This window comes from Phyllostomus discolor, chromosome 9, assembly GCF_004126475.2.
Source record: "Phyllostomus discolor isolate MPI-MPIP mPhyDis1 chromosome 9, mPhyDis1.pri.v3, whole genome shotgun sequence".
Taxonomy (NCBI): Eukaryota; Metazoa; Chordata; class Mammalia; order Chiroptera; family Phyllostomidae; genus Phyllostomus; species Phyllostomus discolor.
The window spans coordinates 79,286,468-79,309,230 of NC_040911.2; the positions used below are offsets into that span (position 1 = coordinate 79,286,468).

A 22,763-nucleotide genomic window follows, 5' to 3' on the forward strand; every position below is an offset into this window, starting at 1 on the left:
TAAGCCCAATATACTCATTTCACGGCACTGCCCGAGTGAGGGGTCTCCGTGTGCACGTGTGTTCATGGGAAGAACAAGCGTTATATCACTGGTATCCTTCTGGTTATAAAAATGTTACAAGCTACTTCTGAACCTTTGAATTGATTCAAACAAATAAAATCTGTCCTGTGCCTCTTCAGATTTGCATGTTTGTCTATTTTGTGTATTTCAAGATACTCTGAGGCTTACCATTATGAACAGTTTCAAATGCACACAAAGCTGGTGTGATCCTGGTGGATTAATTATTGCTTATTATTAAAAATAGTGTTCCTCAGATGTCACTACAGTCCCTGGCTTAATCTTGATTTGGGTAGGTTGTAGGGAGGAACTGAGCCCTGGAGCTAAGGTTTCACTGAGCTGTTTCAACACAAAAGTGTGAGCCACAGACCAGCATCGCCTGGAGCTTGTGATGAATGCACAGGGTCTCAACCTCATGAAGACCTGCTGAATAGAATCTGAATGTTAATAAGATCCACAGGGGACTTGGGGGCACTTTCCGTTTGATCAGCCCTTTCTTAGGTTTGAGGGCACTGATGTTTCTTTAAAATGTGCCTTACAAAAACATGGATTTCTTGTAAGCTGTCTTAGTGGAGATTTGTTATCAACTTAAATGACTGATTTTTATTTTAAGTCTTTAAATAGCCAGGAGAGAGGCATTATCATTTGCTTTCTGTTTAAAAGTAACAGAGAGCTGGTATTTTATTGGGTTGGCAAAAAAATCATATGGTTTTTTCCATAAAATAAAAGACACATGTCTCATCTTCACCAATAACTTTATTGATTTGGATATTTTGAGTGTATCTCCCGCATGGTATAACATTGATTGTTCTCAATGTCTGGATTTGATTGCTGTCAACTTCAGCTGGTCTGCCTGACCGGAGCATCATCCAGCAAGAAATCTCCAGCACAGAACTTTGCAAACCACTTTTGACACATTAGATCAGTCACAGCACCTTCTCCACACACTGCACAAATCTTTGTTGGTGTTTCAGTTGCGTTTTCACCTTTATTAAAATAATAAATGTTGGCATAATATGCCAAAAATGTTGCAGATTTTCTCCCATCTCTAATATTAAAATGGCTACACAAAAATTCACCAATTTTGATGTTTTTTTAAATGACACTGATATGACAGTTGTCACAATAAAATCGAACAAAATTGTTTCAAACGAAGTTAAAGACAATGAAGCACTACTAGCGCCATCGTACGGTAAAAAACCAAATGAACTTTTTGGCCAACCCTTCAGTTCTGCTAGGTTTGGGTTCCAGTATTCCTACTACCCTCTAAGACATTTCCATTTTGATACTACTTAGCTGAAACAGACACTATTTTGCTATATTTTTAGTTCTTGAATTTTTATACCAGAATATGTCACTAACATTTATAGGAAGAATATATGAATACATATGTATTAGAGATAAAGAATTTAATAACATCCTTTTTTAGGATCAACTTTATTGAGATATGATTTTCATACATCAAAATGCATCCAATGTTACACTTAAAATCTATTTTATTGTATATGAATTATATACTTCAGTAAAGTTGATTTTTAAAAAAGGTATCATTAAGGATTGCTATGATTTGTTGCCTGTTGCTAGAATAGCTCAGAGAAGGTCGAGAAAAGCCAATAGAGAGGGAAGATTGAAGATCGACACTTTGGGCAGGCACGGAAAATAAATAGCCCAGTGGTCCTGGGAGAAAGAAAGAATAAATTTAGAAGGCTTGAGACCATTTGTATAAGACTTTTTGTCTTTAAAAAGACAAAAAGAAGCTGCATTTAAGAAGCTGAATTTAATATGTAGGGATCTGAGAACCCTGCAGGTTTTTTAAGAGGAAACTAAAAAACAGGGAAAAAACACTTTGCTCTGCAGGGTCTCCTTCTCATGTCTGATCTATGTCTGCCTTTTCCTGCAGCAGACACCAGCATTGGCCACGATGCTGTCAGCCAATGACTTTGCATCTGGTTCTTGGGAGCTCGTGGTCCAAGTGGATCATCCAAGTAAAGAGAAGGACAAAGACGTGCCACTGAGAGTGTCCGGAGACCTGCATATTGGGGGAGTGATGCTCAAGTTAGTAGAAAAGATGAGTAAGTTTCCGTTCTGTTACGGTGTCTCTGTATTTGAAACCCTCTCTGTTGCATCACCACTGATCTAGGTTGTCTGACCACCTAAGTTTTTCTGACCACTTATTTGTGATGGCCCAGAGAGTAGGCACCCTCCCTGCCAAGAAGAAGAGAAACAAGGGGCCCTGCAAGACCCTTAGACTGATCCTCCCAAAATGACCCTTATAAAATCTTGAGTTGTCAGTGACCAGCTAAAGCTTTGTAGTAGTTATAATGCCGTATTTCCACAAGAAGGGGCTCATTCCACTGCTGACATCTAGGGTGACCTTGGACTATTTCTAAGGCTTTGAACTACTGTGTCAATTCTCTGCTAATGCTTGTTTGCTCAGTGAATAAATCAGCTTGGGGCCAATGTGCCCTCTAACACTTCTCCACTCACTGTGCTCCCTGTTTAAGCAAAGGAAGAGACCTCTTCAGGATCAGAGTTTCACATTAGGAGTCAACACAATCAACCTAGAGTTTAGTAACGTTCTATTTGCTTGTATTTATTTTTATCTTCTAAGGTCATAGATGTTGGCTTTCCATTGATACTAGAGAAATGAAGCACCTTTTCCCTCTTTTAAAAATTGTTGTTCAAGTATGAAATAAAGCTTTTCTGAAGCAAGTCTTCATTAAAGTATAATATACATATAGAAACTTATCGTAAGCGTACAATTCAGTGAATTTTCAAGGTCACATAACCATCACCCAGATCAGGAAACAGAACATTACGTCTTCCTCCACCAAAGCCCCACACTGGACCCCTCCCAGTCACTGCCCCACTGAGGTTACCCACTGTCCTGAATCCCAGTACCACAGGAATAATTGAACTTGTTTGGGACTGTATGTAAATGGAATTATACAGAATATAATCTTATACATCTGCTTTCTTTCACTCAATATTGTGTCTGTGAGATTTATCCTTACTAAGATTTGTAAATCTGTGAGACTTATAGTACTTCCGTGTGAACTGTGATTGGGAGCTATGGATAGTCCTTCATGATCCAGCAGTTCAAGGATACATTTCTATTAGAGAAATTGTCTTGATTAAACAAAGCCACAAGCTCCTGGCCTTCCCAGAAAGAACCATGGCACTAAGAGATTCAAGGAAGAGAACTTTAGCATTTCAATATGAACAAAATATGTATGTTTCTGTTCCTTCCACAGTATGTAAGTATCAGTGATGGTAAGGTTCAGTCTGAGCCCTACCTGTCCTGCCTTAGAGACTTGAAGAGAAGCCTAAAATTGTTGAGCCCTGGGTTGTTGTAGGAGGAGAGGGCGCTCTGAAGACGTCATTTGTTTCAGTTTTTGCACACAGTGAAATTCAGTGGAATGCTGTCCCTCTCCTTGTACTTCCCTGTGTTTTCTGTTTTTGCAGAAATAGCTCAAGACTGGTCGGACTTTGCCCTTTGGTGGGAACAGAAGCGATGCTGGCTCCTGAAAACGCACTGGACCCTGGACAAATGTGGGGTGCAGGCAGACGCAAAGCTCCTCTTCACCCCTCAGCATAAAATGCTTCGCCTCCGCCTGCCAAACATGAAGACCGTGAGGTTGCGAGTCAGCTTCTCGGACATGGTTTTTAAAGCCGTCAGTGATGTCTGCAAAACCCTGAGTGAGTACCCTGGAGGGGCCCCCGTGCCCTTTGGACTTTTAGCAAAGGAGGGCAGGAAAATGCTGTGTGCTTTCTGCCTACCTCAAGCAGTTGGCTTTACAGAGTACTGCCTGGATTAGGAAGCACACTTTTCAAGCCCAGTTCTGAGGAATTGAGCCATTTAAGTGCAGTTAAACCAAATGGGACATTATTAAGATAACACAGATTTATTTCCACAAAGCTTAAAACTATTTCAGCCCTGACTGGTGTGGTTCTGAGTGTACCCCCACAAAGCGAAAAGTCACCAGTTCGATTCCTGGTCAGGGCACATGCCTGGGTTGCAGGTTCAGTCCCCGGTTGGGGCATGTAGGAGAGGCAATAGATCGATGTTTCTCTTCACATCAGTGTTTCTCTCCCTCTCTTTCTCCCTCCCTTCCCCCTCTCTAAAAATAAATAAGTGAAATCTTTTAAAAAATATTTCGAAAGAGAGTTATAAACAGAAAAAACAAACCCATTATGATCTCCCCCAAATTCACTTCTCTAAGCCATAGTAAGTCATCATTATATTTGAGACAAACAGAAAAAGAGTTCCATTGAATTGTTATTGCCGTGGAGCCGGTGTGTCTTTATGTCTTTGAGAGACTGGTGCAGTGGTGCCTTCATTGCTCCACTAACACTTGGCTCCAATAAATACATAGCCTTATCCACAAAAATTCTTTGTGGAGTTTACTTTAAGCAGAAAAGTACAGTTAATAATGGATCAAAACTAATTCCTATGGGCTGGTGTCCATGAGTTTAACACCCATTAAAGACAGTATCATCACCCAAACCCTTTCTTTCTTTGGGGACTTCTATAGTGGGAGCAAACCCTGCATTGTGAAGGTACTTTTATTTTATATTTTTAGAAAGTGTGTAGGTATATTCTTTGGATCCAAGGCTAAGATTCGGCATTTGAACACAGTATATACTATAGATAAGCGAGTGAGCTGTCTCCCCCATTAAACTATAAACTGCTTGTTCACTCCTTCAGCAAATATGTATTGATTAGACAAGCACTGTGGTGAATGCTAGGCATTTGTTAGTAATAAAAAATAACCCAAAGTCTTATCCTTCCTTGAGCTTACATTCTAGCATACAGAGACAGAAAATAAATAATAAATATAAACAATAATATGTTAAAAGGAGTGCCAGTATTGGACATTGGAGGCTGGTACAGTATTAAATAGGGCAAAGACAGAAACCATTTCTTGAGCACGCCCAGCATGATGCCTGGCACATATTAGCTGCTTAATAACTGCTGAGTGACAAATGAATGGGACCTTCCATTATGGAATATAAACTCTATAGTGTCCCTGATACATGGTGAGCAAATGGAGAACACCAGTCCCTTGTTTTCAAATAATAGTCTAATGAGAATTTGAAAAGCATTTCTTTTTTGAGGGGCTTAATAAATAATTAAATTACATCATGTACTGTACACACCACAGAGGACTGGGAGCACACATCATAGCTGGGAGCAAAAACCTGAGGCATAGAAATAAATAGAAATAGCCCTGGCTGGTGTGACTCAATGGATTGAGCACCGGCCTGCAAACCGAAGGGTCGCCAGTTTGATTCCAGTCAGGGCACATGCCTGGGTTGTGGGCCAAGTCTCCAGTAGGGGGTGCATGAGAGGCAACCATACACTGATGATTCTCCCCCTTTTTTCTCCCTCTATCCACCTCTCTCTAAAAACAAATAAATAAAATATTTTTTAAAAAAGAAAATAAATGAAAGCAGTCAGATGTTCTTGTCTTTTCCACATTTTATCTTCATGGGAGTTCTAAAAGGCTCAGCCTGGCATTTCTACTAATTGCTCTTTATATCTGATTACTTGGAGCTAGATCAAATTTAGCAGTATGATGGGTTTTTTCCTTCAGGAAAAAACAAAAAACAAATCTTAGGCTTGGAGGTAGAGTATTTTTTGTTGTTGTTTTGGTGTTTTGTTTTGTTTCTAATGCTTCCAAGAGGACATTTTGATTCATCTCTAGGTTTTGTGTGTAAATTAGGCATTTGAAATGGTCATGGGTACATGCTGCATCCTGACAGTCAGACATCCTCGATTACTGGGGAGAGAATCCAGCTGAACTACCAACCTCAGTCTCAGCACAAAGCAGCGTTTGAACTGAGAAAGGGTGGGCCTATGGGATCAGTGCACTGACCTCCGGGACAGCTGCCCAGAGACTCTCACGTCACATTCCTTGGCTTTTACCTGGAATCAGAGCAGCTCAGTGCAGTTAATGGTTTGGCAATGATAGATACATTTGATTCATGGAGGAAAATGGAGATTCTCTTCCGAGAGTTCTCCAGAAGCAGACCCTGAGATAAGGAATCAAGTACAAATATCCATTTACTTGAGAGGCGATACCTGAAACACTGGCTAAGAATGGGGACGTGAGACTGGGCAGACGAGGCCACCAGTAAGAGATTGCCGCCCATCAGGTCACACTTCGGGCACCTGGGGACCGCTGGGAGATAGTGTAGACATACCTCTGAGCCACCCCACCCAAAGGGCAAGGGAGCTGGGGTGTTAATATGATGTGGACCCTGGCTCGTGGGGTCTGCCACATTGCAGATGAGACATGAGACAAATTCACATGGACTACTGGGTCCGGTGGAGGAAAACGGACGGCATGGATTTTCTCTCAAGGGGAGCAAAAGCCATGTCCTCTGCCATAACAGGCCTTTATTTCTTTTCTGGGCATATTACGTGATGGTCATCATTTACTACGCACAGGTTCACTTTAGGTGGTTACCTTTTACAGAAAACAAAGGAGACGATGCCACTAATCATATCACAGAAGAAGAATATTTGCAAATGCAAAGGGAAAAGTGGTTGAACCAGTTACACTCATCCTCGGAAGGTTTGGCATGGATTTTAGGAAGTTACTTTGCAGTAAATGTTTGCTGCCTCAATTCAGGGTGAGGGAGTTTTAGCAAAAGCAAGTCTCATAGCGACCTAGGTATATTGCAGGCCTGATTCCCCACGGGAGAACCTATCCGTGGGCGTGGGTCCTGTGCATCTCCAAGTGGGAGCTGGGCCCATGCCATGCAGAATGGTCTCCTACATTAATACACCACTCACCAGTCACTGAGGGCCACTCTTGGGCAGTATTAACACTCTGAACTTGTGTGGCCTGTTGCTTAGGCATCTGGGCAATGTAGACCCTGTCATTCAGAGCAAGCCCTCAGACCAAGAGGTAAATGTCCTAGCTGCCATTGGTTGTCAAGCCAGTGCACTGAAATGGCAAGGGCCAAGAAGGGAGGGGCAGGGTGCCAGTGATGGCTGCCACAGGGAGGAAAGTAGCTACTGGGCATCATTTAAGAAACCACTCTAAGGATCCCTGGTCCATAAAGAAAATAGGTGAGGTCCTTGACTGTTCTTTAAAAAAGTTAAATTAAAAAAAAAGAGGGGGTGAGGAGAGATAGGGAAGGCAGGAGGGAGAAAGAAAGGGAGGAAGGAGGGAGGGGAAATTCGTAGCAAGTAGGTGACAAAAGAAGAGTCAAGTTCTGGTAGTGATTTGAGGCTGGGTGATGAGCCCAGGGAGGGGCCATTGTACTGTTCTCTTTGCTTTGGATATGTTTGAAACATTTCCACAATAAATTAAAAAATACTAGATTTTTACCAGACTGAATCTCCTTCCACTATTTGACCCCCACACCCCTCCACTGGGGGCGTCTCTGTTCCCTTCCTATTTCTTCAAAAAGGAATGCAATTTAGTTCCATTTACTTCTCAGGAATTTTATGAGAAATGGTTTCAAATGCCCAACATGACTCTGAGTCTTAGAAGGAGTTTTCTTCTTGCTTTTTAATGTTCTTCTTTCTTTTTTATATTTATTTATTAGATATTAGAAGATCGGAAGAACTTTCCTTGTTAAAGCCTTCTGGTGACTATTTTAAAAAGAAGAAAAAAAAAGACAAGAATAATAAGGAGCCCATAGTTGAAGACATTTTAAACCTGGAGAGTTCTCCAACAATTTCAGGATCACCAGGTGAGATTTATGACAGGTGCCCTGTTGTTTTAATTCATTCTTAAAGCCAAGAGTTCCTTAAATTTTTAAATCCAAGGAACTCTCCTCCGCTCTCTTTCCTCTCCTTCCCTCCCCTCTCTAACACAAAGCAGGAGGACTAAAACTGCACGACTCCTATCTATGATGAAGAAAGGATACCCAAATAATTTCAGAACAGAATTTTTTTCGACAAGATGTGTTTTATAGCTCATTATTTTAATTGCATGCATTGTGTTCCCGATGAGTTAAACACCTGAGTAGAACTTGCCGTGAATTTGAAGGGGAAAATAGATTACTTGGATCACTCAAATATACTTCTGTTCTCCTGGTTCTATCTTCATGTGGCTCTTATGAATTCAGTTTAAATTTTGCACTGGGCGTGTAACAGGAGAACTGGTAAAAACTCTAGAAAGGCATCATCCTTTTCTTTTTATGTAAAAATATAAAAAGCTAGTTTGCTTGCAACATTTGATATACTTTCAATATACTTGCACAGTATATTCCAGTGCAAAGGTAAAAGGAATTATTTATATCTTTCTAATGCAAATTAAAGCTACATAATATATAAACCACAGGTGGCAAACACAAGGCCCACAGGCCAAATCCGGCCCTCCACCTTGTTTTATCAGACTCAGCACCTTGTTTCTATCTAGCGGCAGCACTGAGCTCCTTGCCTCTAGTTAAGGAGTAGTTACATTTATATAGTCCTAAAGTTATATTCAGCCCTTTGAAGGCAACTGTGAGACTGATGTGGCCCCCAGTGAAAATGAGTTTGACACCCCTGATATAAACCATCAATGAGATGGTTTCTTAAAATTGGCAAATACTCTTTCTTTAAAGAATTTGCCCAAAATATAGTCTGTCCATACATTCTGTGAGATTTCCAGTTCTCTAACAGTGTAAAAACTCATTGCTAACATAAAAGAATTTTGAACTGTTGGGAAGGAGACAGTCCACAGCATTTGTCTGGATTGATTCTGGAAGCTTTTACAGCCTACCAGGTTCCAGGTCTTCAGTAGCTAAACGTTCAGGGAAGAGTTTAACCTGCGCATAACTTCCCTACCCATCAGTCATGACTCGTCTGATTATTTCAAATGGTACAAACATCTAAATTCAAAATCTATTTGAGTGTCCACAATGTTAGGACTTATTTTCCAAAGAAAGCAGTACCTGCCCCCTGAACATCATACCCTCACGTGCTCCCCTTTGCTTTCCAGTAAGTCCTGGCTTGTACAGCAAAATGATGACTCCCACCTACAACCCCATCAACGGATCGCCAGTTTCATCCACCCTGACTTGGTTCAGTGACAGCTCTGTGACGGAACAAAACTGCGGCATCCTTGCACTCAGTCAACCATCCCAGTCACCAGAGGTGCTGGCTGATATGTACCAATCTCTGTCTCTGGTCGATAAAGCCAAGCTTAATGCAGGGTAAGGATGTGGCTTGTTTTGCTTCTCTGTGAACTGATACTGAAGTAATAAAAGAGATGCTGCAGAAAAGGGGGAGGGGCTAATTTTTAAGTCAGGATGCCTGGGGATTGTACACTGTTAGCAAAAGTCAGTACTGATTTTAGCAACAAAGAGGAAAAATGCGGCCTTTGGGCATTTCAAAACATATAAAAGCATAACAACATTTATGTGCTTGGGTATCCCAATGGTTCACTATATATGAATACTAATTCTTGCCCCTACAGGTGTGCAGAGTGTATTTGATGGGATGTGAGCAGTAAGTGGGCTGGTCCCCGTGGGTCTGGGGGAGACCCACATGGCCCACCTGCCCACACTGTCCTGTAGAGCACCACTTCTCTCTGTAGGCCTTCGAACAGGCAAGCCCTTCAGCTTTGCTTCGATGGCCTCAGAACATACACTCAAACTCTTTATCAAACCACCAGTTCTTTTCAGTCCCCGTTGTTCACCAGATAAATTCAGTTTGTGATATCTGGCCCCAGTGGCTCTCTCTGTCCTGCACCCTGTCCCCCAGTGGGGCACACAGACTCTTTCGGTCACTGCCTGGCCTCCACATTTTCCTCTGCCCAGGACTCTTCTTTCCTCCTGCTCTACTGGTCAGTCCCTGCTTGTCCTTTAATGCCCAGCCACGTACTCTCTCCTTTATAGGGGTCACCGTTCAATATCAGTCACTCTCTGTAGTTCTGTTCCCACAGTTGGCTGGCTCCAGTGTTGCCTTCTTCCTTTATTATAAGGCTTGGTCTCTGCCACTGGACTGTGAAATCCTTTAGGGTGGAGGTTGCACCTTGGGGCTAATATACTAGAAGTTCAAGCCTCTTTCATTCAGCAGTCCTGGATGACACTGGTTTTGTCAACTTTTAGTCTCCACCCCTCCGCTTCTCACCACTATCCAATGTTTTATTTTTCAATTCTAGGACTGTATGCTCCTATATAGGAGCCACTGGCCGTGTGTCGATACTTATCTCCAGATCTGAATTTAATTTAATTAATTAAAATTAAACATTTGGCTAATGGCTACTCTAATGGATAAGGCCATATAGACTATCATGGTAATTACAGAAAATTCTAGACAATAAGATAGACCCAGCTTTGGGTTGGACCCCCTGGTGTGGAGGAGAGGCTGTGGGAGTCATCAGCAAGTACAGATTCTTATTCTGGCCCCACCATGAGGCACATGACCTTGAACATGTGACTTAATGTCACTGAGACTCTGTTTTATCACCTATAATGCAGAGAAAATAAAAACCACTCTGGCTCCTTCACTGGGTTAGTTTAAAGTGTCAATGAGGAAAACATACACACACACACACACACACACACACACGGAACTGGGAAAGCCGTAATATAAAATATAGGTATAAGCTATTCTCAAGCCCTCTACTGGTTTTTGGTCATACTACTTACTCAGACTTTGTTCAAAGAGGTATGTATGCCTGTATGTATGTCAATAGTATAAACATATATAACATTCATGTGGTGTAATACATTTTATTATATAACATACTGTGTAACATATAACATGTAAACATATTGTGCAGTACTGCAATACACATGTATGAAACTGATCGACTGTTGTAACTCATCCTGTTGTTTTCTAGCTGGCTAGACTCCTCGCGTTCCCTCATGGAACAAGGCATCCAGGAGGATGAGCAGCTGCTGTTACGATTTAAATACTACACTTTCTTTGACTTAAATCCCAAAGTAAGATACTCTTTCTCTATTCTCTTTTTTAAAATGTGAATCCATGGAAGTGTGCAATTGAGTCATTTAGTCATCAAAGTTAGGGTTAATATGGGTGGGTGGGCTGGAATGGGAGTTAAGGACAGAAAAATGTACTTGAACAATGATTAAAATTTAAAAAATAATTTAGGGTTAATTTGTGGAATCCTCTGTTTAGCTCTTCAGAGTTAGATGGGTAAATGGATTCTGGTCTCTGATTTTCATCTTTTGGGTTCCAGCGAGCATGGTCAGCTGCCCCTAAGTGAGTGAGAGTTTCTAGGGTCTTTGTGTCCAGCAAGGTCATGGGCACCATTCACAGGAATGAAGGAACAAGAAGGGAGCGGCTCATGGAGCCAGAGTCCTTAGTGCTTAGGAAGGGAGGCATGGTCAGGACCCAGGTTAAGAGCAGGGTCCTTATGAATAAACCAGGACCCCATGATGGCTCACAGCAGACTCCCCGTGGCAGCACTGAAAAGTCTCTGGAAATGGGAAAGAGGGATCATCTACGTAAACAAAGACCCAGCCAGTTGCTAGGTCCCATTGGAAGTTCATGTCCCCCACTTGAAGTTTACTAGGACAACTGGGTGGTGAAATAAGTCCTCTGAACTCCAGGCTCTCCCTGCCCCTGATTTGCCCTTTTCTATGGTTGTGAGTCAGCAGATAAATGGCCAAATGTAGAAAATGTACATGGGTCACTGCTTCTCCCATGCACACAGTGCTTTCATTGTATTGTTCCACTCCAGTTTCGTGCTCGGCGTTCCATGACTTACTGCTGGGTGTGGGTTTGACGCGCCTGCTTCAGGCCACCTGTTCTGCACAGACCCTTCTCCACCCACAGCAGGGTTACTGCCTCTTGTGGCACTGTCTTCTCCTCTGCTCTGGCTTTAGGTCTGGTCTTCAAAGGCCATCGTGGCTCCGACTGCTTCCCTTACACATCTTCTTCAAAATAAGCTTTATTCCTCGTCATTCCTGTGCAGCTCCTACTCAGTCTTTGATTTCGATCCAGCTTCATGCCCATGGGCCTAGCTTGTGTCTGGGGCGCATACCTTTCAGTGAATCCCAGCAAAAGAGCAATTTGGTGCTCTCCTTTGGGAAAACCCTCAGGAGAAATTACTGTTAAATAATACCCTTCTCTTAAATAATAGTCTTTATGTTTTTAAAGGCACTGTGAATTATGTAACTGCCCAGGTTTCCTTTTTGTTTTTTGCATTGTCTGCTAGAACCAAATGTGTACATTTTCTGTGATTTTATTTATGAAGACTCACTACTAACTCAACTTCACTCTTTCTTTGCTTAATTCCTAGTAAATCCAAGCTAGCTTGTTATATGCTATATATTCTTTTTTCACATATAGTTAACAGTCAATATTATTTTACATTAGTTTCAGTTGTACCACGTAGTGGTTAGACATTTATATAATTTATGGAGTGTTTCCCCTGATAAGTCTAGAACCCACCTGGGACCATACATAGTTATTACAGCATGACTATGTATTCTGATAAATGCCTGACATCTTTTTTCTGAAACTAGATAATCCATAAGTAAAACATACTCAAGAACTGGCTAATTGCTAAGTAATTTGGCTTTATAGTATCTATTTTAACCAGTACTCCTGTTTGTTTGTTTATTGAGCAACTGCTGTGTGTCAGAAACTAATCTAGCATCTGAGAACCCAAACCTGCTAGATGTTAGAATAAGGTTTTCAATTTAATGAACTAAAGTGCATAGGGTTACAAAATGAAACAGTTATATTGAACTATGGTAACCAAAATACTTTTCAAAACGAATTTATGCCTGGCAAAAAATTATAAACAAAGAAAACAATCTTTGCAACACAGACTATAAACAGAAAGCTAATTTCTGCTAATATATAAAGAATTCCTACATATCAATAATAAAAAGACCAACAATCCAGTAGGCTAATGAGCAAAAGATGTGAACACATCCTTTGGAAAGAGTTAATAGGAAAAAAACTATAATAGCTTCTTTCCTATTAGAAGAAGAATACAATAGCCTTATATTGGCAAATATCCAAAAGTTTCATACACCATCTTAGCAAGACTGAGAAAACAGGCTGTCTCATATACTGCTTACAGGTCAAAGTACAAATTAATCTAGCTTCTATGGAAGGCAATTTAGCGATATCTACAGTTCAGAATTACAATTCTACATAGCTTTGGCCCAGCAAATTCACCCCTTGGTATTTATAGCACTGTTACACTCATACATGGGAATTGATATCTCTGTACACAAGAACAGCTATTACTACATTGCTGGCTTTAGGAAAATATTGGAAACCACCTAAACATCCATCAATGGGGAACTAGTTACATACATTATGGTACATCCATACAGCGGTGTTGTTAAGAAGAATGAACCAGCCTTCTTTTGTGTGGAACATATTCAGGGTACATTATTGAATAAAAGAGAGCAAGGTACAAAAGAGTCCAGAAAGAAACTACTATTCATAGGGAACAAAGAAGGGAGAGAGACTAACCTTTTGTACCCGTAGAATTCATTCAAAATAAATTCCTTCGTTATATACTCTTTTGCCCCATTTAAATGCATTCAAAATGTGAATTAAAAATTTATAACTCCAGTAGTTCATAGTATTTTTCAAATGTTCACTAAGGAAAAGGCACATCAGTTTTAAGAAGAGACCTGGAGGACGCTGAAAGTGCTACCCAGCTAATGGAGAGTCTTAAGTGATTAGATCTAAGTAGTAGCCCTCGAGAGCATGAACACTTTGGGAGGCGGGCCTTGTTATTAGTTTGCATCGTTGGTTGGTGGGAGGGGTGATGGGGAGAAACAGGGGCCCAGGAGGTGGCAGGGGCCGTGCACTTCTAGCCTGGGGTTTATGTTTTCAATGAGCCAGGAGGTGGAAGGCTCAGGCCAAGGAGAGGGCTGGAGCAACCAGTCTTCGCCAAGAGAACAGTTTGCTTCTAAGTCACTGAAACCTCTGAAGAGTTCTCAGAGAGATAAAAACCTATCAGGATGCCTGTTGATGACTGACCTGTGAAAGACCCAGGACTCTGTGATGTCCCAGAGCCTCCGTGGCGATGTGGACGAGCCTCCTAAGAGGAAACCCAGGGCTCTGCCAGATGCAACAGAGAAGTGCAGTGCTCCTCAGTGAGGGCCAGGGCGTATCCTGAATGTGGCTCTGACATTTGTAGTAGGTTCTATTCTTCTCGTAATGACAGTGTGCAAATAAATGTAGGTAACTTTTGTTTAAGCAATAGTCTTCCAAAGAATTGTTTTATTTGGCTGGGGGTGGGTGGAGTTAAGCATGTTCAGGTGTGGAAGCTTTTATTTTTAAATTGTTGGTGACTGCATTTGAGATAAAAGCCTTATTTGGTGACTTAACTTATTACTCTCACTAAAACTTCTACAGCATTAGAATTGTAGCACTGTGTCTGATTGCCGGAGAGGGGGGGATGGATAAATGGGTGGGTGGGTGGATGGATGGATATACAGACAAGTAGAGAGAGAGGCAGACAGATCGACAGAACAAACAGATAGGACAGTTTGTTGGCCCAGTTCACATTTCAGCAGCTGCACATGCTATTTAGATCTTTGTCTTTGAACTGTGAATTAAAGGAGTGGCCTGATTGTGGCAGGCAGAGATTGGTTGCATGGTGGTTTTTTGGTGTGCACTGTGTGTCTGTTTTTTTCAGTTGTCATATCTTTTGTCACAGTCTAATTTACATGATAAATTCACCCACTGCAAGTGTGTAATACAATGATTTTTAGTAGACTTATGTAGTTGTGCAGCCATCATCACAATCCAGTTTTAAAACACTTGCATCAGCCAGAAACCTTTCCTCATGCCCATTTGTGGTCAGTCCCTGCCCCCAGCCACGGCCCTACCCACAACTGGTCTGCTTTCTGTACGAGTTTTGTCTTTTCTAGAAATTTCACACAGATGGAATCATGCAGTGTGAGATCTTTTGTGTCGGGATTCTTTCACTTGGCATTATGTTGTTTTAGACTTATCTGTGTTGTGTGTGTCAGCGGTGCATTCCTTTTTGCTGCTGAGTGGCGTTCCGTTGTGTGGAGGGACCACGTTTTCTTTAAGGGTGAACCAGTTGGGGGACTTTGGCTTGTTTCCAGTTTGGGGCTATTATGAAGAATGCTACTGTGATTGTTCTCACATGTGTTGCGTTTTGATTTATTTGGAGAGGATTCTGGGGCTAGCTCCGAAGGTGTTCCCTGACACCTGGCAAACTTCACAAAACCAGGACAGACATTCTTAAGATTCTTCTTATCCCAGCCTGCTGAGTCCCACCCCCTGGATCTGCATAGTCTCCCTGTCCGGGAAGAAGCATGCCTGTGCAGCGGGTCCCATTTCCCGATTACCCGATAGCCACGCTCTGCTGATTCGGACTGACTGTGAACTTTCACGTTCCCTATCACCTTTTTCCTTAGCGTGAGTGAGGTTCATGCAAAAGGAAAAATGAATGCTAATCAACCTGTGATAAATCTGTTTAGGTACTCGTATCTTTCCATTCCTTTTCCATGTTTTCTTTAACATTTTAATTTTTTAAAGGATATCATAAAATGTGTACTCAGGGTCAAAAAAAAAAAAAAGGAAAGAAAACCAGACACGGGAGTCACTGTTCAACAGGTACAGAGTTTCATTTTTGCCAGATGAAAAATTCTGTGGAATGCCACTGAACTGTATATGTAAAAGCAGTTATGGGAAATTTTATCAAAATAGTTTTGAAAAGTTTTAAATCAAACATAAAAAGGAATTCTTTAGAGTAAAAATGGAAAACAGTCCCTTACCATGACCTTTCTCCCAAGAGGCAGCCATAGTTAACAGCTTGATGGCTAACAATACTTGCAGACTTTTTCAAATATAGTCTTAAAACTTTTTAAACAGATTTTCAGGATCTTTTTCCCCTCCATAAATGGGATTAAGTCTTTGCTCTGTAGCTGGCTTCTTTTTACTTCAGAATATGTCATGGCCACCTTTCCATGTCAGTGTATATGTGTCTGACTCACTTTTTTAAACCACTACAAAATAATGAAAAGAAAGGTTAAACCAGGACCCTGGGTTCCTTGCAACTTTTGCTCTCTCAAAAACTGTGGTGAACCTTCGTATGCCAGTGTCTTTGATGAGTGCATGCCTTTCTTTAGAATAGGAACCATAGATGTGCTCATCAAAGGGCAAAAGACATTAGAAGATACCCCTAAACTGCCTTCCTACTGGCCTCATAGGTGAAGGGGCCAATTGCACCCCATCCTCACCAATGCCGGACCTGATGGATCCTGACAATTTCGGGTGAACCTGATAGGAAAATAGAAACTCGTGTCATCTTTTTGTTTTTAATTTGAATTCTCTAGTATTGGTGAGGTTGAGCATGTTTTCCAATGTTTATATGGCCATTTGGTTTCTTCTATGAATTGTTTATTTATATATTGACTCCATTTTTTATTGAATTACTTGTATTTCTCATATTGACTCATAGGAGTACTTTGTATGTCCTGGATATTATCTTTTCTATTTTTTGTAAATATTTTCTTCCAGACTGTGTCTGACCTTATAAAAGCATTATCTCCTTTAGGGTATTTTCACCATTAAAAATGTTTAATTTTTTATTGTCAAGTCAGTCTTATGCATCATAACTTCTGTACTCCCTGGCTTGCTTAGAAAAGCTTCCTCATTCAAAGATTACAAAAGTGTGTTCCCTTTATGTTTCCTTCTAATAGTTTTTGTTGTTAAGTTTAGACTTCTTATAAATTTTTTGAGATATAATTCATATTCCATACATTTCACCCATTTACTACATGCAAGTGAATGGTTTTTAGTATATTTGCAGAGCTGAGAAACTGTCACCACTATCTAGTTACAAAACATTTTCATCATCCTAACAAAAAATTCATTATCCATTAGGAGTCACTCCCCATTCCCTCTAACCCTCCCAGCTCTAGGCAACCATCAGTCTTCATAGATTTGCCAATCCTGGGCATTTCGTGTGAATGGAGTTATTCAATTTGTGGTACTTTGTGACTAGTTTCTTTCACTTAACATAATATTTTCAAGATCCATCCATGTATTACCATGTGTCAGTATTTCATTTCTTTTTATCATAAAATAATAATCCCATTGTATGTATATACCACATTTTGTTTATTCATCAGTTCATGGACGCTTGGATTGTTTTGATGGACATTGGGGCTATTGTGAATAATGCTGCTATGAACATTCATGTACAAGTTTGGGGGAATGGTTCTTCGACTTTTTTAAGTGGTGGTAAAAATATACATAACATTGGCCATTTTAACCAGTTTTAGGTTCACAATTCAGTGGCATTAAGTACATTCACAATGTTATGCAACCATCACACCACTGTCCACTTACAGAACATTTTCATCGTCTTACACAGGAACTCTGTACCCATTAAACAGGAACTGCATTAACCCCCTTCTCCAGCCCCTTACAACTCTGTTCTACTTCCTGTCTCTGTGACTTAGCCTATTCTAGGTACTTTGTATAAGTGGAGCCTATTCTAGGTACTTCATATAAGTGGAATGATACAATATTTGCCCCTTTGTGTCTGGCTTACTTCACTTAGCATAATGTCTTATGTGTTGTAACATGTATGAGAATTTCATTCCTTCTTAAGGCTGGATAACATCCTATTGTATGTGTATACTGCATTTTGTTTATTCATTCACCCATTTATGGGCATTGGGTTGTTTCTACCTTTTGGTTATTGTGAATAATGCTGCAGTGAACATTGGTGTACAATTATCTGTCTGAGTCCCTCTTTTTACTTTTCTTCAGTATATTCTTACAAATGGAATTGTCGGATCATATTCTATGTTTAACTTTTTGAGGAACTGCCACAGAGGCTGCAGCATTTTATATGTCCACCAACAATGAATAAGGGTTCCAATTTTTCTACAGCCTCAGTAACATTTGTTACTATCTGTCTTTTAGATTAGAGCCATCCTAGTGGGTATGCAGTGGTATCTCATTGTGGTTGTGTGTCTTTAGATTCTTTACTCTATCTGTGATTAATATTTCTGGATGGTGAGAGATTGTTTTTTGATTTTGGGTTTTTGTTTTCCAAGTGGCCAGGCACTTTTAACACTAGAGTGTTAAATTCTTTCTTTCCCTACTGATATAAAATTCCTTTTTTATATTATATTAAATTTATATGTATATATATATATAGGTCTGTTTCTAGATATTGTGTTTGACATTTTGTCTATTGCTATACCAGTACTACACCATTTTAATTACTACAGTTTTATAATATATTTTAAAGTCTGGGAGGACAGGTGTCTTCCAAATATTGGTTTTTTTTAATGTTTTTAATGATATCTGAACATTGTTTCTTCCAGCTTAACTTAAAAATTAGATTGTATAAAGTTTTTTTTAAATCCCTATCAGCTTCTGATTAGAATTGCAGTGAGTTTGCAGCTCATCCTGGGGAATCCCTTCTCCTTTATGTTACTTAACACATAAACAATTCTTACTATCTGTTTTCATACCAACAGGAATGTGATAACAGAGAGGGAAAATAATGGGATCTAAGATCTGGCCCCTGAAAGAAAGCCTGGGAAATATTTTGGAAAAGTTCTAAATACAGAAATAAAAAGCTGGGGCAATGGAAAGCTAGAGGGGTGTTCCTTTTAGTTACCTGAAGTTCACTGCATCTGGTTAAGGAATGGCCTCAGTCATTCCAGAGTTTTGTATTGTGGAATATAAATATGCCCCTTATACTCCGACACATATACGTATTTTTTCTCTCTAGTACGATGCTGTCCGAATAAACCAGCTCTATGAACAGGCCAGGTGGGCCATTGTCTTGGAAGAAATTGACTGCACAGAGGAAGAAATGTTGATCTTTGCAGCACTACAGGTGTGGGAACTTCAGTGCCTTTTCTCTAGAAGGAGACAAAGCAAGTTTGTTCTGCTTAAGTTTTATTATACCATTTTTTTTCTTTTGAAGAAAGCACTGAAAATAAGGGGAATAAATTAAGTTTTAAAATGCTCCTCATACATACATGTATGTAAAGCATTAGTCTTGCAATTCCTATCTCTTACCCAGTACAAACTCAAAGAGTGATGGAGAAGAACCAAATTAGAACACGACTAATTGTAAACCTCAGAATGATTCAGATTCAAATGTCAGTTTCTCTGCATAGGAGGGAGATCCCCACGGAAGAGGTGTTTGGTTTCACAGGGGAGTTGCCCCCCAAAAAGAACTGGCTAATGGGTTCATTTGTGCTTATAACATTTCTAAAACCTGTTTTCTTTGTAGTATCACATTAGCAAGCTGTCATCGTCGGCTGACATACAGGATCTTGCAAATGAGTCTGAGGTCGATGAAGTAGAAGCAGCACTTTCTAATTTGGAAGTGACCCTTGAAGGTGGAAAAGCGGACAACACTTTGGTATGTACTTTTTTGATCACTCTGAATTGTGGCTTTGTTCTGACTGGCAAATGTAGGTGAAACTTTTTTATTAGAAATATGAGAATATTTTGTCTGAATTTGAAAAAAAACAGGCTCATCTTCTGACAAGCTTAAACATAGCCAGAACTGACTAGCTTTTCTCAGGTCAGATCTGCAAGGGACTATAAGATATTTTCATTAGTACTTACAACAATGCTTTTGATTCCTGTGTCTTCTTTGGGATGAGCTGGCATAGGAGAAAGACTGCTGTGAGCTCCATTTCACCACGTGGAACATGGAACCGGTGACTTAAGTCTAGAAAGAACCCCCAGTCTATTGTATGGGGTAGCTGTGGGAATAGAAAAAAACACTTTACAGGTAAAAAAAAACCTTACTACGTATTTACCTAGTCACACCTTTCCCCTGCAAAGGTTGACAGAAGTGAGGGCCTTTCTCTAGAATACTATACAAATTTCCTGAACCCTTTCCACTTCAGGAAATAAACACCTCCTCCCCAATCCCAGTAAAACATAAAGAAATAATATGGTTTTGTCATCTTTTGCTCCTTATCCATGAAAGGTGGCTGAATGTCCACTTTATAATTGGAAGGTCCCTCCTATTTGATTCATTTGTTGGGTGCCACTCTTTTGTTTAATTTCTTTAATCATGGGAGTAGTTTAATCACATTGATTCAGAGAGGTGGATCCATTGTAATTAGACTTTTTAAAAAGTAAGAGATAAGAATGAGTGACTGTATTCTTGTGTATTTAATATGTGGTTGCTTATGATCAAATTCCTTAAAATATGAAATTGGTATCATGCAAAAACAAGCACCTGAAGCAAACTAAATGCCAAGGTTCTGTGGCTACTCAGAGTCCTTTCTCACGTTTGTAGGCAACACCTGCCCCATGGAATTAGCGTTCTTTATTCCACCAGTAAACACACACAGCAGGAACAGATGAAAATCTCCCTCCTCCTGCCCTTAATATTTTTATGCCAAGCGTTTGTGATGTCAAACAATAGGCTTTTCAGTTTGAAAATAAGCACTGGCCTACACTGTAGAATGAACTTTGTACCAGATACCTTGTGAGAGTTTAATCAGTAAACTAGGTGCACCTAGAGTTACTCACTCTGGTATACAAGTTGTAAAGTAATTTTGTTTGTACATAAAAGTAGCTGTTTCTAACTCAAATGTTTAACTTGAATGGTAGTATAGTGAGTGGTCAAAAGTTTAACCTTTTTCTTGTTTGTATGATATATGACATGTACAGAAAAGTAAAAAAAAAAACAAAAATTATTTTACTCATATGTGGAATTTAATGAACAAGCTGAACACAAAACACAGACTCGGAAAGAGCAGGCTGACAGCTGGGGGTGGCAGGGGGTTTAAGGGGCAGAGGAATGAGCCGAACAAAAACAAAAGGATAAAGGACTCATGGACATGGGCAGCAGTGTAGTGATTATGGGGGTTGGGGGTGGGTGGAGGTAGAAGAGCATATAAAAGGGATAAATGGTCATGGAAAAAATACAACAAAAATGTTTTAATGTACAACCTAACAAATTAGTATTAAATTATCACCCAACTCACCACCCAAATCAAGAAACAGAACTTTGCCGGCCGCCACAGAAGCCCCTGCTTGTGCCCTTGTCCCCCGTCCCCCTCCCAGTTCTTCCCCACCCCATTTCCCACCTAAGGCAACTACTGGATATGTGGCCACTGAAACTGAGTTTTTCACTGTAATTTAACTGTAGTTCATTCAAATTTAAATAGCTACATGTGGTAGCTATGTAATAGTAGCTACAGTGCTAGTTCAGGTATAGACCACTAGTTCAGCACCACAGCTTATGAAATGTTATCTGTTTTTCCTTAGGAGGACATTACTGATATCCCTAAACTTGCAGATAATCTCAAATTATTTAGGTAAGTCACCCTTAAAAGGGGAAGGTATTACTGCTAATAAAGCCTTAGAGGTAAAAGAGTCCAGGAGTTTGGGGTTTGTTTTTTTTTTCTTTTAGACCATCCATTAAGCAGATTCATGGCTCACACGTAAGAGCGTGAGCTTTGGCACCAGACAGACAATGGACCAAATCCTAGCTCCACAGCTCATCTCAGTGACCGCGGGCATTGCCCTCACGTCTCCAAGCCGTAGTTTCCTGGTCTATAAAATAGGGATATACCTCCACCTGGGTTTGCTGAGAAAATTAAGTAAAATAACATGTATGAAGCATTGAGCATGGTGCCTGGCTCACAGAACACACCCATCATGTGGTGGCGTAATGAAGGCCAATGTCAGCAAGGAGGAACCGGTGCACCAGACAGCGTTTTGGGGTTCTTTCACACTCTGCAAATCAGTTGTCACTAGCACTTGGATCCTGGGCTTGTAGAGAGATAGCCTTCGTTATCTACCTTTGCCTGTTAAAGTATTTCTGATCAACTCCCCAGTCACCTCAGGTCAACCTGAAACTGTTGAAAAAAAAGCAGAGAATTTTTTATTTCATAGGAAAAAGGACTGCCACATTTGTGATGGTGCCAAGGCATGCTAGGATGAAAGCAATAAGGACCCTTTGAAGTTCTATCAGTTACTTACATTACTTTATGGTTTGTTGACTTTTCCTAACAAACTGACAAGTCACTGTGTCAGTTGGCTTGAAAAGAAACAAGTTGCTTTTGATAATGCATGATACAAAGAAAGACTTAGAAAGAATGGACAATGAATCAGGTATAAATGAGAAACAGGAGTCCACAGGTAACAATGTTTGTCAATGAGTTTGTACAGGTTTGTTCTCCTTTTCAAATGTGATCTTAGGATGTGGTCTCAAACAAGAGGGTCATTAATTCAACCTCTGTGGCATTAAGAGTTGCAACCATACATACGGTTAAAGTCAGAACTACAGAAAAACAGTAATAATTTGAATGGACAAATACATCTACATAAATTTTCAGTAATTACACTACAAAGAAATTAGGTTGCCCTGTTCTCTGCCTAGAGCAATTCCAGCTCTTTATAAACCAAATAGCGAGTGTCCTTCCCATAGATGTTTTAGATGAAGAAGAAGATATTCTGGAGTAAAGCCCCACATCCACATCACTTTAGTGGGACTGATATGTTCAGACTCACAAAATCATTCTCACTTGACCAGTGGGCACTTTGTCTATCAAAGTCTCAAAATGCTGAATTTAATATAATATAGTTCACGGAAGAAAGAAGTGAAGGAGGAAAGGAAAGAGGGAGGAAGCAAAGAAGAAGCAAAGAAGAAAGGGGAAGGGAGGAAGCAGAGTGGAGAATGGGGCTCTGTTCCTAGTGAGTGTGGGACCTTGAATAGGCCTTTCATTACCCTGGGCCTCCTCCTTTCCTTATCAGTAGAAAAGCGCTGTACTAACCC

At 40.3% G+C, this 22,763-nt stretch overlaps 1 protein-coding gene across 3 annotated transcripts in view; it reads left to right on the forward strand.

Annotated features, from left to right (window-relative positions):
- Nucleotides 1–22,763, forward strand: part of FERMT1 (fermitin family member 1) — a 39,390-nt gene that overhangs the window by 1,776 nt on the left and 14,851 nt on the right. For 2 of the 3 annotated variants that reach the window (XM_028524124.2, XM_036009573.1), the window contains exons 2-9: nucleotides 1,958–2,129; nucleotides 3,523–3,756; nucleotides 7,621–7,767; nucleotides 9,003–9,216; nucleotides 10,851–10,953; nucleotides 18,738–18,845; nucleotides 19,248–19,379; nucleotides 21,251–21,300. In XM_028524124.2, coding sequence (XP_028379925.1) covers nucleotides 1,979–2,129; nucleotides 3,523–3,756; nucleotides 7,621–7,767; nucleotides 9,003–9,216; nucleotides 10,851–10,953; nucleotides 18,738–18,845; nucleotides 19,248–19,379; nucleotides 21,251–21,300 — 1,139 coding nt within the window. In that variant the 5' untranslated portion in view covers nucleotides 1,958–1,978. Of the gene's footprint in view, nucleotides 1–1,957; nucleotides 2,130–3,522; nucleotides 3,757–7,620; nucleotides 7,768–9,002; nucleotides 9,217–10,850; nucleotides 10,954–18,737; nucleotides 18,846–19,247; nucleotides 19,380–21,250; nucleotides 21,301–22,763 lie in introns of those variants that run through there. The other variant, XM_036009574.1, reaches the window with a different exon arrangement.